The sequence below is a fragment of the Centruroides sculpturatus genome, unplaced genomic scaffold, assembly GCF_000671375.1.
Source record: "Centruroides sculpturatus isolate CEXI.00-Female unplaced genomic scaffold, Cexi_2.0 scaffold502, whole genome shotgun sequence".
In the NCBI taxonomy this organism is placed as follows: domain Eukaryota; kingdom Metazoa; phylum Arthropoda; class Arachnida; order Scorpiones; family Buthidae; genus Centruroides; species Centruroides sculpturatus.
This window is the reverse complement of record NW_019384630.1, coordinates 516,938-532,240: the sequence shown is the minus strand read 5'-3', so window position 1 is coordinate 532,240 and position 15,303 is coordinate 516,938. Positions and strand designations below refer to the sequence as shown.

Sequence of the window (15,303 nt, the reverse complement as noted above, 5' to 3'; positions counted from 1 at the left end):
AGAATTGTCACATTTTATACAATTAATTCCCCATATAATACTTAATTAATTTGTATCATTAATTATAAATTATATAAAATGTTTTAAGTGATTTTTAGTTTCTCACTTTAAATGTTTTACTTAATGGTTAATAAAATTTTTAGGGATAAATGTGTTTAATATAGGGATGAAATTACATCAGATATATTAAATTTTTAAGGTTAAAACTGTAAATAATACAGCGACTGATAGTCATTTTATTAATAACGTATTAATAAGCTACGTACTAAAATCAGAAAGTGTATATTATACAATGAACACTAAACATAAACTTAATAAGTAAGTAAACATTTTTATATTATCTGCTTTTATTTCTTGCAAATATTTTGATAATGAGACCTTTTTTTTAAAATAAATGTTAATCAAGCTATTAATATTTTTAAAACTACAAAAATTTGTTGAGAAGTAGTGAAAAAGGTCATTTCATATAATGAAACTTTAATACTCAATACAATTTTGAATTTAAATATTTTAAATGAATTAATTTATAATTTTACATGTAATAAACCTAATTAGAAAAACTTTTTATAGGAGAATTTACTATAAAAAGATAATTTAGTTTGACATTTCTTCGTTTTTATTAAAGATAAATGGGATGAATAGAAGATAAGAGGTGTAGAAAATAGTTAACCTTTATGCAATATTCATTTTTATGTCTTTTTAAATATCAATATATTATTAAAAATAAATAAAAACAAACATGAATATTCTATAGTATACGGTTTATTGAATTAAAGTCACTTATTATTACATAATTTGAATTTTATTTTCGCCAAATTTGAGAAATTAATATACAACTTATCAGTTGAGTAACATTGTTGTTGCATGTGTCAGCTGGTTGAGAACTTAATGATGGCCATGTTCATGTTCGACGTGTTGGATCCTGATATCAGTGAAGGACATATTAGGAGTGGCAAATTGACTTGGAGTACGTGCTTTAATAACTCTGTCGAAGGGGAAGCCCATAGCTTTCTTGTCTGGATACTTGGAATCTTTAGCACCACAGTAGCTTACGGCATCTGAGCAAATGGCGTGGTCATTTAGACCTCCAACCTGTATAAAATATCAAAAACGTGCATTATATTAATTGAAACATTCGGTACATTTGCTTTAAATAATGTCACTAAATATTTGAAAGAAAATTACTTACATTGTCTTTTTCGTAATCGGTAAGCATAACGAAGAGTTGGAACACCATACCACGTTCGTTACCACGAGGCAATAACATATGGGAAGGCCAACCGCAGCTGCAGAATTCGGTGTTGTCCTCACTCACTCCTTTACCTTGGATCAATTCGTCGAATGTTGGTACGTGAGTGATAGTAACACTGGAACTGGAAGCATCTCTCGTAATGTGACTTCTGCCAGGTGGTACTATTTAAAATGTATAAATATTTTATATATATTCTGCTTTCTTAAATATATTTACTTAGAAATATACTTACATTCCTTGTGGAATTTATCCAATTCGATGTAAAGACCACGTTGGTCGTTAAGAGTCATTCGGTTTCCGAGTTCATCGTATTTTGGTGCTAAAAAGATACGAACTGTTGCGTGCTTAACGCTACCTGTCTTGTTTTGGACGTCCATTGAATAGGTGAATGGTTCGTGGTCCAAGTGCTCAAATTTTACCTACATTATATATATTCATGATTTTCAAAATTCATTGCGAATTCACTTTTAAGCCGTAATCTTATTTAATAACTAACCTTTACGGATCCTTTAGTTTTAATTCCGTGAGAGAGCTGCAACTCGTCTTCTTTCATAGTGGTTGTGATTACATCGGGTACTTTAGCGTTAATGGTAACATGTTCTAGAATAACACCAGGGAAATCAAGCTAAAACGATGTAAATAAAATTAATGTTTGTATAAGCCTATTCTCTATTAAGTATTAAAAATTATATTATAAAAGTAAATTACATCATGATCATCATACGATGGCAAATGTGCTTTGTATTCCTGGAACATGTTATCCATAAATCTGTGGAAACGGTAGAAAATTGGATCACGGAGTGAAGTTGAAGTATCGCTCATCACACCTGGATTTTCCTGGGAATTACATTATTGTCGTGTTATTTATTTTTAATCTAAGACATGAATTTGTATTTTATTGAAACTTACTCTAAATCGGCCATCGGGATCGTGTACGCGGGCGAGAATAACGTGTCCCCAGTTATGCAGAGTACCATAATAACCTTTGTTTTTAGATTCGGCACTTGATTCTAAGAGAGAACCTAATATGTCAATACCGTGTTCTTCGTCGAGTGGAATTTCATGACCGTGATCATCAATAACGTGACCAACGTGGATAGCATCGAGAACTCGTTCTCTCCAGCGGACCATTTCTTGAACATTAACGTCGGTTACGTCATGCATGGAAAGACCAGCTGGACGACTGGCATAGTTCAATCCACTGATCAATGATGTTAAATGAGGTGAATAACCTTCCAAAGTTTCGTCAAAGTTCTGGAATGGTATCATACGTCTAAGACCAGTAGACAATCGGTCACAATCGTATCTGCAACAGAATCGTAATTATGAATATTAAAGCAATAAGATGAACTAACTGAAATTTAAAATGTCTAATATGTTCAGCATATCTACTGTACCTGGCGCACATCTGTTGATGCATGTAATAGAAAAGTTCACCCTTTCTATCTTTGACTTTACCCATAACTTCTGGTTTCCAATTAGCTGGATAAACCAAGTGCCAGTGCCAATGATGGGCATTGACTTCGATATCTTCTCTGAAGTATGCGAGATGGTATTCTGGATCAAGAATATTACCCGTTTCTTGGATTTTTACGACTATGTCTTCCTAAGGAAACAGATGAAAAATATTACGTTTTTAACCTATAAATGCAAAATATCAATATTTCAATTTGGCTTACATCTCCTGTTCTTTTGCGATCGGCCTTCAGTGCTTGGTTGATGGTCTCAGCTGGTACGAATCTATCGGGGAAGATCTCTTGAATGGGTGGAACTGTTACACCTTTGCAGTCCTCTCTGTGCAGAACAGCCACAGAGACAGCGAAGACGAAGAGACCTTCGTTCACAACGTTACGGGCTTGTTCACAGAGGTGGATGAAATCGTCAAAGTCTTTAGCTTCTACAATAACAATTTTGAAAATGTAATAAATTTCAAGTTTAAAATATTTCAGAAGATATAAATAATTACTTACGGAAAAGAACTGTATAAAGACTTTCAGCCTCGGCTAAGTGATCGGTATGAAAGCAAGAGAAAAGTTTTCCTCGTTCGAGGTGTCCGACATCTTTCAGTCTATCATCTCTAGCATCTAATGGTAGCTGCTCTGTTGTAAGAGACGTAAGATGCTCGAACAGAGGCAAAATACGCTTCTGCTTGTCTTGCACTCCCATGACTTTGCCTGATGGTCCCGTAAGCGAAGTGAACGCAACTACCCAGCTACTGCGGCCTGACGCCCCCCAAACAACATCTCACGCTTTTATACTATGAGATATAAATATTTCCTGGAATTATTTTGATAATATTCTTAATTTATCTTAGTCTTCCGCGAATGTATAATTTAATAAAGGATCGCACAATACAGGAAGAGGTAGGGCATTTGCTATTCTCGACAATGTTCTATTCTTATTTTGATTTGTATTCCGAAATTAAAGTGAACTGGAGAAGCTTCTGTTATGTATTGTAAAATATGCTTTGAAGATAGAGGTACGGAATGTTAAATTGGATCAATATTTACAGTACAGGTGTTTCTGCTAGGAATGAATAGGTGCAAACATAGATTACCTATGGCAAATAATTTTAGTGTGGCAATTTTCCAGTCCTTGTTGATCGGATCTTTAATTATTTTTCGGATAGTTTTAGATTTTATTGATTATGAGTGCGAATGTTAACTCATTCAGTATAATTTTAATAGTGTTATAAACTGCCTCTTAATTATTTTCGTAATTAAGAATTTACTAATTAATAAATTTAACGCAAATAAATATTATATTCGTATATTTTCTACATCGTTTCTATATGATGACTATTATTTACAGAATTTAATGATAATTTCTTTCTTTTTTTAAGTCTTTACCACACAACTTCTTTCTTTTAAAAAAATATCTTCATTATATTATAATTTAAAACACTTATTTTAAAAAGTATTCGCTTTAATCACTTCACTGATTAGAAGAATTAATTACTTTTTATATTATAATTTTTCTGTGGGATTAAAACATTACACGAGATGTTTTGTACATCTCGTGTAATGCATCCCACCAAAAATTACTATCTGCCTCAAGCAATCCCTGTTATAAGTCTAGTCTTTATGTTCAAACACAATTTGCTATCAGATCGATGTAGGTAAAATTTGGATTCATCCAAAAACATAATAGAATCTCAAATATCAACACTCCATTCAACATTCTGTTTAGCCCAGATAAGCCAGTTGTCCATGCATTTTACTCATCAGTAATGTCTTATTTGAACAGTAGACTTTAAATCCATGTTACCCAGTTCTTATACTAATTGTGCCTATCTGTTCTTTTCATTTTATTTTCAGTTCGGAACTGGCAGTATGTTCTCGTAGGCAGAGATGATTAATTATCCTATGGAGAACTAAATAAAAGTCACATAGTTATTTCGAAAATTTTAGCTCAGTTATCATAAACAATAATCGAATTTCCGATCTAAAAATAACTCTTATTAAAAAATAAATTATAGTTTTCATATTATCGAGTCTATTATAAGTTATGTTGATGGTTCTTAACGTTTTCTGTTGTTAGCAAATTTAGGATTTAAAGATTATCTCACGTTCTCACGTGTATTTTAGCTTAACTTTACATACACCTTAAGCGAGTAAGATAGAAAACATTTAGATCTATGTTAGGGATTTATATAAGAAAAATTATATAATTTTACATTAAGTTNGAATGGTTCTTCAGAACTGCTTAGTCTGTTGGACTAGACCAGGCATGGCCAACATACGGCCCGTCTAATGAATTTATGTGGCCCGAGATCAATCTTTCAATATTACGTATTGAAGTCCGAATAGCTCAATGAAAACTTTTGACGCAAGTCAACAACTCACTGTGCATTTAGAGTTAACCCTCTATTACAAATCTCATAAGTACAGTGTAGAATGTTGATAAAGCATGATAAATGCATCTGTAATCTCTATCTACAATATAGTCTCTACGAGGTGACACCACAATGAGATCTCGCACCACCTCAAAATCTTCCTAGGGCAGCCTCTGGTTCGGCCTGTGGAAAAAAGTTTTCTTTCCAATTCGGCCCGGGGCAAAAACTGTTGGCCACCCCTGGACTAGACAGTTCCATGGAACCATTATGTTCTGTTGGAATTGCTGTTGGACTCAACAGTTGGACTCTGTTCCTCATTGGTTTTATATATATAGATAATAAAATGTTTCTGTCTCTTTCTCTCTCTGTTCTTAGCTTTTTTGTTGATCTTCTCCAAATTTTTCGTTTATTCTATGGGACTCTGAGAGAAATATAGACTACCATTAAACCTGAACATCCTACCCCTTCCCTGATTTCATCCTTCTTTATTAACTCTTAAACCCTTTGCTCAATCTGCATCAAATTTTTTTCACTTATTCTCTGGGACTCTGAGGAAAACAGACTATCATGAAATCTGAATGTACCACTTTTCTGATTTGATCTCCTTGACACTTCATGATAAACATAACAATGGCAGGCTAAAATAACCAAACTTGAAATATGGTTTTCATTTTAATGTTTAATGATTTTACTAACTTTAATTAAAATAAATGATAAAAAATATGTATACATTTCAGTTCTTGAATAAAATTTCGATGTTTAAACTATAAATTTTTAAAATTATTGTTAAAAATTTTAGTAATATGATTCCTCTAAGTGTTTAGAACCATGAAGTCTGTATCACGTAACTCGCTAATGGCTGAATACTCTATAGTACTAATACTTTCAAGAAACGTGTTCTATGGAGAAAAAATAAACTTTTATCCTCTAAGGAACAAGCCACAGTCTTTATCTATCAATAAACAAATCTTTTTCTATTTTTATTTCTTTGTTAAATTATTCAGTTTGGTATGAATATTTTTACGAATTTATACTTATTTTACACGTATATTTGAATTATATTCATAGTTCATTGCATTATTTTTTAGTTAAGAATCTAGAAATAAGTAAGTTTTATGATAAAATATTAAAATTATGGTTTCAGGAAAATAATAATAAAGATTTTTTTCTTTTTTGTATATTTCTTGTTAGGTTACGAAGGGAGACACCAGCAAATTTATTTGACCAAATAACGCATTCTAGAGAAAAATGGGATAATTCTTCTCGAAAGCTGTTGATGTTATAACATAAATCTTGCTTTATATGCAAATAAAACATAATTCTAATGTAAAGCACTAAAAATAAACATTACAGCATGAAAGAGATTTATATATTTTACTTATAAAATGTCCTTATTTATTTGTTTATAGCGCTTATACAAGAAAAATAAAATCATTGATTATTTTTGAATGATATAAATTTATATGTAATAAATTTAGTTTTCTATATATAATATATTTAAAACTAAGCAAAAGTCACTTTAATTTGTCTTGTATGAAAGAAGAATAGCATCATATTTACAAGAGAAACAAGAAAATTGGCAAAATTTCCAGAGAGAAATAGCAGAGTGACTGCTTATTGATTGATGGAGATAGAGTCGACACAATCATTTTGTCGTTTAATGCCTTAATTGAATAATTGCTTAGTAATTTTAGGATAGAAACACGTTAGAATGATTAGTTTGAACCACAGAAAGATATCTAACGACATTCTTCAGAGAATTTTTTAAAAAAATAAGAAAAAAGAGTTTCATCTATTTAATTTTTTATCTTTCTTGTTTTTGAATTATGTAAGATCTGTTTTGTGTTAAACTGGATTATTTTCAATGTTATCAATTCGAACTGGCTAAATTAATATTCAAAAATAGTTTTTTTTCTTCCTTTTTAATATAGTTTTGATTTCGTTTCATCTTATTAGGTTTAGAATACTTCAGAATAATAATAAAAAATATATATATATTAAATAAAATTTGAATATATAACAGATCAACTAATAAAAACTTCAGTATTATATTCTTCTAAATATTCCTTCTGTCAAATTCTATATCTCAAGAGCTGTTTATTGCACAAAATACACTTTAAATGTTGCTTTAATCTTTAGAAAATTGCGGTAAATTATTATTATTATTTTCTACTTTTAAAATCAGAATAGTAATATAAAGCTCAAGTTTAGGCTTCTGTCTTTAGTGATTTATGTTTACTTATATATACAGTATTTATTGGCAATTAAAATAACTTATCTGTCAATAGGTATGCACTCAACCTACAAATAAACCACATTGATGCAAAATACTAGGAATATATTATGTTTTAAATAATATAAATATTCGAGAGAAATTTAAAAAGTTTAAGAATATAATTAATTATTAAAGTGCCACCGTTTTCACGTCGCCAAGTAACAATGTTTAAGAATTATTGAATGAAGAAAAATATTTCTAGGATTTCTAAACATGTTTTTCTGTGTTTTTTTTATCTTCTTCTAAAAGAAAATTACATCTGATATTGAAAATGCAAATAATTTATAAAGAAAGATAACATTGTTAAAAATGTGGAAAGAATATCATGAGAAAATTCTGTTCCATACATTAACATAAAGATAATAAATAGATAAAATGTTTAAAGATCACTATTTTTTTATTTTTAAAATAGAATTTTAAAATATTAAGAATTAATTTGAGTAGAATCTGAAAAAAATTATTTTTTTTTTGGTGAAAAGTTGGAGCAGTTGCATTTCTGTTAATATCAGAGTTTAACCATCGAATTTGATTTCAACTTCGGTGAAGTGAATGTTGGGAGTGAGGAACTCTTGTAAGTTTCTTGCATCGATGGGTCGATCGAATGGGAATCCCATAGGTCTCTTATCGGGATAGAGAGCATCCTTAGCACCACAGTAGCTTACTGCATCTTTGCACAAACCGCCAAGACCGACCTATGAAGAGATAAATGATCAATTTTCACCGTCACGATAAAAATTTTAAGAGTAATTTATTTATTTGTTCGCTTACGAGATCTTCGCTGCCATCGGTTAACATAACGAAAAGATCGAAAACCATTCCTCTGTGGTTACCACGTGGGATGAGCATGTGTTCTGGCCATCCGCAGCTACAGAATTCAGTTGCATTTTCGCTGACTCCTTCTCCCTTCTTCAGCTGTTCAAATGTATGCAATTCGGAAACCGTGACGCTAGATTCGATTGCATTTCTAGAGATTGTATTCTTGCCGGGGGTTACTGAACAAACATATTTATTTATAGAGAACATATACAAACAAGACGAGAATTAAAACTACGATTTACTTACGGGGGACGAAGAATTTATCTAATTCGATACATAAACGACGTTGTTCGTTGATATCAAGTACATTGCCCAATTCATCGAATTTTGGACCTAAGAATATACGAACTGCAGCCTTTGTGGCTTTGCCAGTATTATTAACTTCGATTGTATAGGAGAATGGTTCGTGATCTAAATGATGGTATTTAACCTAAGGAATAAAGTTTTATTTAATTATTACATATTTAAATAATTTTATTAATTAAACTTAATTATGAATAAGGGCTCACCTTAACACTATGATTACTGGCGAATTGAATACCGTGAGATAATTCTAATTCATCGTCTTTCATGAAAGTATGGATGACATTCTTTGTCTTAGCATTTACTGTTACTCCAGTAACTTCGACACCTGGAAAATCAAGCTAAAAAACAAAAAAAATTCTAAATATAGTTTTATATTTCATTATTAATTAAAAAACTGGCTCAAATAATTTGTAGCGGGACTATCTTACTTGTTCCCTAGAATATGTTGGTAAAGTTGCTTTATAGTCTTGGAAAATATTGTCGACAAATCTATGCCAACGGTAGAAAATTGGATCACGAAGTGAAGTCGAAGTATCACTCATCACACCTGGATTTTCCTATAAAAGTTTTGTTGTAAATTTTATATTGAATAATTTTGAACCATTTTATTTTGAATTATTTCAAACTGTTGCATATTCTTACGTTAAATCTGCCATCAGGATCGTGGATTCTTGCCATTAATACGTGGCCCCAGTTGTGGAGACTGCCATAGAATTCGGGATTTCTGGATTCGGCACTAGATTCGATAATATCACCCAAAATGTCAGCACCGTGAGCTTCATCCAAAGCTATTTCTTGGTCTTCGGAAGTATGGATGTGTCCCAAATGGATAGCATCCAAAATTCTTTCTCTCCAACGTTCCATATCTTGTACATCGACATCTTTTAAATCTCTTAAACTGAAACCACGTGGACGGCTTCCGTATTGTAAGCCACTGATCAATGAAGTAAGATGTGGTGCGTAACCTTCTAATTTCTCATCAAAGTTGTGGAATGGGATCATACGATTCAAACCATTAGAGAGACGTTCGCAATCGTATCTAAAAGTATATAAATCTTAAAAAATTGTTTACAACTCTATTATTTTACGTCATTTAAATAAAAATACATACCTAGCACACATTTGTTGATGCATATAGTAGAAAAGTTCTCCTTTTCTGTCTTTGCTTTTTTTCATCACACCTTCTTTCCATGTTGCTGGATAGACAATGTGCCAGTGCCAATGGTGAGCATTAACACCGATGTCTTCACGGAAATAAGCTAATTTGTATTCAGGATCCAGGATATTACCAGTTTCCTCAGCTTCTACTACGACATCCTAAAAATTCATATCATTTAATGTTTTTCTGTCTATTTTTTTTCTTTGTTATAAATATTTTCGAACTACTTACACTGTTGGGATTATTGTTAGCTTCCTTGATGGCAAGATTTACAGTTTCAGCTGGTACGAACCTATCTGGGAAAACTTCTTGGATGGGTGGTACAGTCACACCCTTGCAGTCATCGCGGTGGAGAAGCGCCACAGATACAGCATACACAAAAAGACCTTCGTTTACGAAGGTATGTGCTTGCTTGGCGAGCAGAAAGAAGTCGTCAAAGTCCTTAGCATCTGATGCACCAAATTAAATTTCATTAAGGCCATCATATCATAAAAATCGATTTAGTTTGGAAATTTAGATACTTACGGTAAAGGATTTCGTACAGCTTGGTGGCCTCATCTAAGTGTTTAATATGGAAACAAGAAAATAATGATCCACGCTTCAATATTCCAATACCTGAAAGTCTGGGATCTCTATCTTCTGGAGCTAAACGTTGTTCTACTTGTGCTGCTGTCAAATGCTCGAAGAGAGACAGAATACGCTGTTGTTTCTCTTTGACGGACATTTTCGTCGACCTTTTCAGAGTGTGGACGTACTCTGCACCCAGATAACTGCTAGGGATGTGGTACACCCTCCGATAAAGCCCTTATATATATACCAGTGTTACCGAGGAGTGCCCTTCGTAGAATTATTTGTTTTCTATCCGTGACATTTTTAAAACTACACGCTCTAATTATAGATGGCTGCCAGGATGTTCACAGCATTAACAGAAATTATAAGCGCATATAAATTAATTTATGTTTCTGCATCTACAAGAAGTTTATGCCGAAATGTAAACTTTTAAAAGAAACAAATAAATAATTGTTATGAAAACTTAAAGTAATCTTCTATCGATCGACTTCCAAGGAATAAATTTATAATAAAGGTAAAAAGAAAATTAAAAACAGAATTAAACTAGTAAAAAGTATAATATTTTATTATATATAAAAGGTCGAAAAGTATTAAAAAAATCATACTTTTTGATAATTTATTATGTGATAACCGTATTAGTTATTCTTAGTTTATTGATAGCAAACAGGAAAGGCTAAATTAATAAGATCTATTGATATCTCGTTCTAAAAATAAAGATTTCAGAAGAATGAAATATACTATAATAACAGTTCTTCTTTATTAAATATATTGGTGACTAAGTTAAAGTTGTTTCTTCATTCGATCCATTTATTTCGAGTATTGAATTGGTTGTCTGCGAGATGGCAGACTGGAGTCTGTAATGAAAGAAATTACTGGTCTTGTCCTGATAGTGTCGATATTAATTTTGTTTACTGGCATCGCTTGGATGATTAATATTTTTACTTAAACCGTTATAAATTGGTTTAGACATATAGAAACGAAAATCTTTGATATTATTACTCTAAAGTTTTCCACGAATTTTTCCATAAAAGTTGAGGGTTTCTTTTAAAAAATTATATGTTAATAAATATCTTCGAAAATATAGAGAAAAAAATAATTTTAGTTCCAGAAAAAAATGCTTTGCTAATTAGTATTAGATAGATTTAGAAAATTTTATTTAATTTTTAAAAATTTATTGTAATGTTCTTATAATTAAAGAAATATAGACAATAATAGGATTAAAATTTCCAACAAATTTATAAAGCATTTCCAAAAGAATCTCGATTATATATTAGATTAATAGGGCTGTAGTCTACGTTTTAATCAACACATAAAAATTAGTTTATAATAAATTTAATTCGATTGTAAACGTTATGTAACTATATTAAACAAATCGTATATACACACTGTTGATAATTCCGTTTTATATGAATTCCATGTTGTACGAGTCACTTAGATTTTACAAATATATGTGCCGGGCTGTGAACGGCTCACGTATTTGTAAAATCTAAGTGACTTGTACAACATGGAATTCATATAAAACGGAATTATCAACAGTGTTATAGGGGGGTCGACTGTATTAGGAGACGAGTAATAAGAAAATTGCTTCGATTTCAGTATATTTTTATATTTATCCATAGAAAGTTATTCTGATAAGTGAAGATGTAGACTAAGCACTATATCTTCTTTATATTAAATCCACGTGCAATGCGAGAAGCGGCGATGGAACTTCGAATTGGGCAAATTCCCTATACACCAACAACAACATTGTCGGCAAGAAGGACCGAAGATAAAATCAGCAAGCGGCTTTCACAAAGATAGCTTATAGATTTGACTACTTTGAAATTCTCTACGGTTTTTTCCCCCCAGAATTTAATATCTTTCGAAGTATTTTTAAATCTGATGCGAGTGTTGCATTTCCTTTTCCTATTAAGGCGATTACGTTTTTTAAAAATCTTAGTATCATAGCGCCATCTGTTAGTATTTTTAATTAAAATTAACAACACTAAAAAAANGTTTTTTCCCCCCAGAATTTAATATCTTTCGAAGTATTTTTAAATCTGATGCGAGTGTTGCATTTCCTTTTCCTATTAAGGCGATTACGTTTTTTAAAAATCTTAGTATCATAGCGCCATCTGTTAGTATTTTTAATTAAAATTAACAACACTAAAAAAAAATAATAAAAATAAAATAAAATATATTTACGTACTGTACACACACACACACATATATATATATATTTAAAGATTAATAAGGAAAAATATAATTAATTTCCTTGCAAATTAATAATATCCAGTTTGATGTAATAACGTTACCACATGATTTACAACGGTGTAATTGTCATTAATATCGATTGTCACGGTTTTGGAATTTACTAATTAATCAGATTATAGCTTAGCTGCGATACAGACTCATTTAAAAAAAATATTTACGGGAATTTAAGCGTTATAAGCCCCGTGTTTAATTAAAAAATTATGAATTTTAAGAGTTTCTTTTAACATAACGTTTCTAACGTGAATATCGAATCAATGTTTAAAGAAGATATAAATATTTAAACGTGGAAAATTATTGCTTTCATCGTGTCGAAATTACTCGAATGCGGTTGAGGTAAAGGTACAACATCTCATAAATAAACCTAAAACGAATGAATCTATATAAACAAATAATATTTCTTTCTAATAATAAATTATAACGTTAATTTTTAATTCTTATCGCTAATATTCGAGTATAAAACGGATCTATTTTAACAAGAAAATTAAATTGCTTTATGTAGTTAATTCGTGTTTTAATTAAGAGACAATAGAGCATAACAATCAAAGACAGTAAATTAATTAATGGTAAATAATGTTTGCCTTACTCAGTTAATAATTTGACTGAAGTTAAAGTTTTAAGCATTATTAACCGTCGCGTGATTAATTAAACGAATACTCTTGAATAATATAAAGTTATAACTCATTAAAAATTCAACTATGATAATTTCAATTGGATATTAGTAAGTAGAATGTTAACGATTCTAGTTTCATAAAGTCGAATGATAAGAATGAATCGACTCCGATTTATTTCGACATTTTTCTGTATAAATTACGAAGAAACTGGGAATTTTATAAAAATATTATCACTCTAAAACACTCCGAGAAACGATTATTAAGAAAAATAAATTTAAATCGTATAGGTTGATTCCATTTATTTTTGATTTACTAGCATAAATGGCCCTGTAGAGAATAATCCTAACGCTGCTACAAAATTGTCGAGCCATCTTTATGATAGATCAATGCATCATGGAAGAGCAAAGCAATAGAAATGATAGATGAAACCTACTTAGAAACAGATATGTGGAAAATTATACAAATAAGAATATTTCGAAATTTGTATTATTATAATAATTTATTGCGAAATTTAAATTATTTTAATTTTTAAAAACATTAAAAATGTTGTTATGAGTTATAGTTCCATCGTGGATAATGACTTCGCATTCTGTAAAGTTTTGAAATATTAATAACTTGAAAAGTATTTTTGCTATTTTTTGAAATGGTTTCATAGTTTATATAAAGTTAGAAAACAAATAAGATTATTTAATGATGAAACTTTATGAAATCTTAAACCAATTTAATATCTTCTTCACAGTCAAAAATATCATAATAATCAGAACATCTGTAGTTTAATAATGATCGAATGGATGAATTTATAATGTAAAACTGTTTACTATGTCTCTACCATCTACAGTTACATTGACTTTACAAAAATATAATTACGGGATGCAATTTTGAGACGGAATGCAATATTTTATAATGTAAAATAGCCATTTTTTTTTTAAAAATAAAAAATGAAAATAATTGAAGGCCATTAGTTATTTTTAAGATAATAAATAAGATAAAAGGGTAATTTTTTTCCTCTAATTTTCACCACGTAAAAAGTTTATACTCGTATATTTAAATGAATCAATCACTTTTCAGAATTACTAGGTTTATGGATCGTTGAAATTATTATTATTATTATTCGTGGAATCTCCCAAAAAATCAGCCAACTAGAAAATTTATATGAATTAAATATAAATGATTTAAAAATTAAAAGGTCACTTAACTCTATAAATCGATCGTGTATGTATCTTAAAAAACAGAAGGAAAAAATTTGTACTTTGTATAAATATTTAAAAACTTCTATCAAAATTATGCTTTTAAAATAAAATTATATTAAAAAAATTGAAATAAATTTAAGAAAAAAACTTGTTTACTAATTATAGAAAGCTATTTTTAATGTATTAATATTACATAATCGGCCGATCGATATTTGAAAATAGGAAGCTGCTTCTATTTCCATAAATTTATTATTTGACTATTTATAATGCATTAAGCATGCATAAAAATGTCTTATTAAGTTATCTTTAAGGCATTATGACATATATTAGTAGAAAACAGGAAAAAATTAAAGGAGTTAAAGGGTGTATCCTGGTTTCTATAATCTCCAGAGGGTTTTAAGTCGAAACCAATTAAAGGCGGATGCTTGTTCAGGAAATTACCTTCGAATGGACAGGTGATTTATTATTTTTTTTTCAGAATTTCGTAATGTTGTCCATATTTCTCTGTTTCCGATGCTACTTCCTATTGTTTTTACTGAATTACTTTTATGTTATCGATTCCTCTGCTACCAGATAAATTATAAATTGAGCATTTAAATCGAAATATATATATAAAAATTATATTTTGAGTAATAATATATCTTAAAAATTATAAATTCTATCCGATTATTCTATTTTTAACTTAATTCGTTTATAGTGTGATCTTAATTAACCAATGATTGACATGACTTAATTTAAAATTTTCTAAATGGCTTTATCATAAGTGTCGAAACTTCGAAAATCGATCGTCGACGTGATAATTTATCTGAAATAAGTTATTAAATATATATAAAAATGTTTTTATAATATATAAAAGCTATCAATTATTTTAAAATTAACTTAAATGTGGATTTAATTGATAACTTATGCTTCATGTAAGTAGAGTTTTAGAGTAGAGTGAGTAATTTTAATTAAAATAAATGATAAAAAATATGTATACATTTCAGTTCTTGAATAAAATTTCGATGTTTAAACTATAAATTTTTAAAATTATTGT

The 15,303-nt window shown here is 29.9% G+C and overlaps 1 protein-coding gene across 1 annotated transcript; it reads right to left on the bottom strand.

The window, feature by feature from the left end:
* Window positions 1-744: 744 nt before the first annotated feature.
* On the bottom strand, window positions 745-10,441 carry LOC111625725. Its single transcript, XM_023368942.1, has 18 exons — window positions 10,169-10,441; window positions 9,875-10,092; window positions 9,596-9,801; window positions 9,127-9,523; window positions 8,913-9,041; window positions 8,688-8,822; window positions 8,425-8,608; window positions 8,131-8,354; window positions 7,877-8,054; window positions 3,223-3,495; window positions 2,932-3,149; window positions 2,650-2,858; window positions 2,162-2,558; window positions 1,961-2,089; window positions 1,749-1,877; window positions 1,485-1,671; window positions 1,190-1,413; window positions 745-1,092 (listed from the first exon to the last, which is right to left on the bottom strand). The coding sequence occupies exons 1-18, from the start codon at window positions 10,365-10,367 to the stop codon at window positions 886-888; spliced, it is 3,843 nt and encodes a 1,280-aa protein (XP_023224710.1). The 5' UTR covers window positions 10,368-10,441; the 3' UTR covers window positions 745-885.
* Window positions 10,442-15,303: the final 4,862 nt, after the last annotated feature.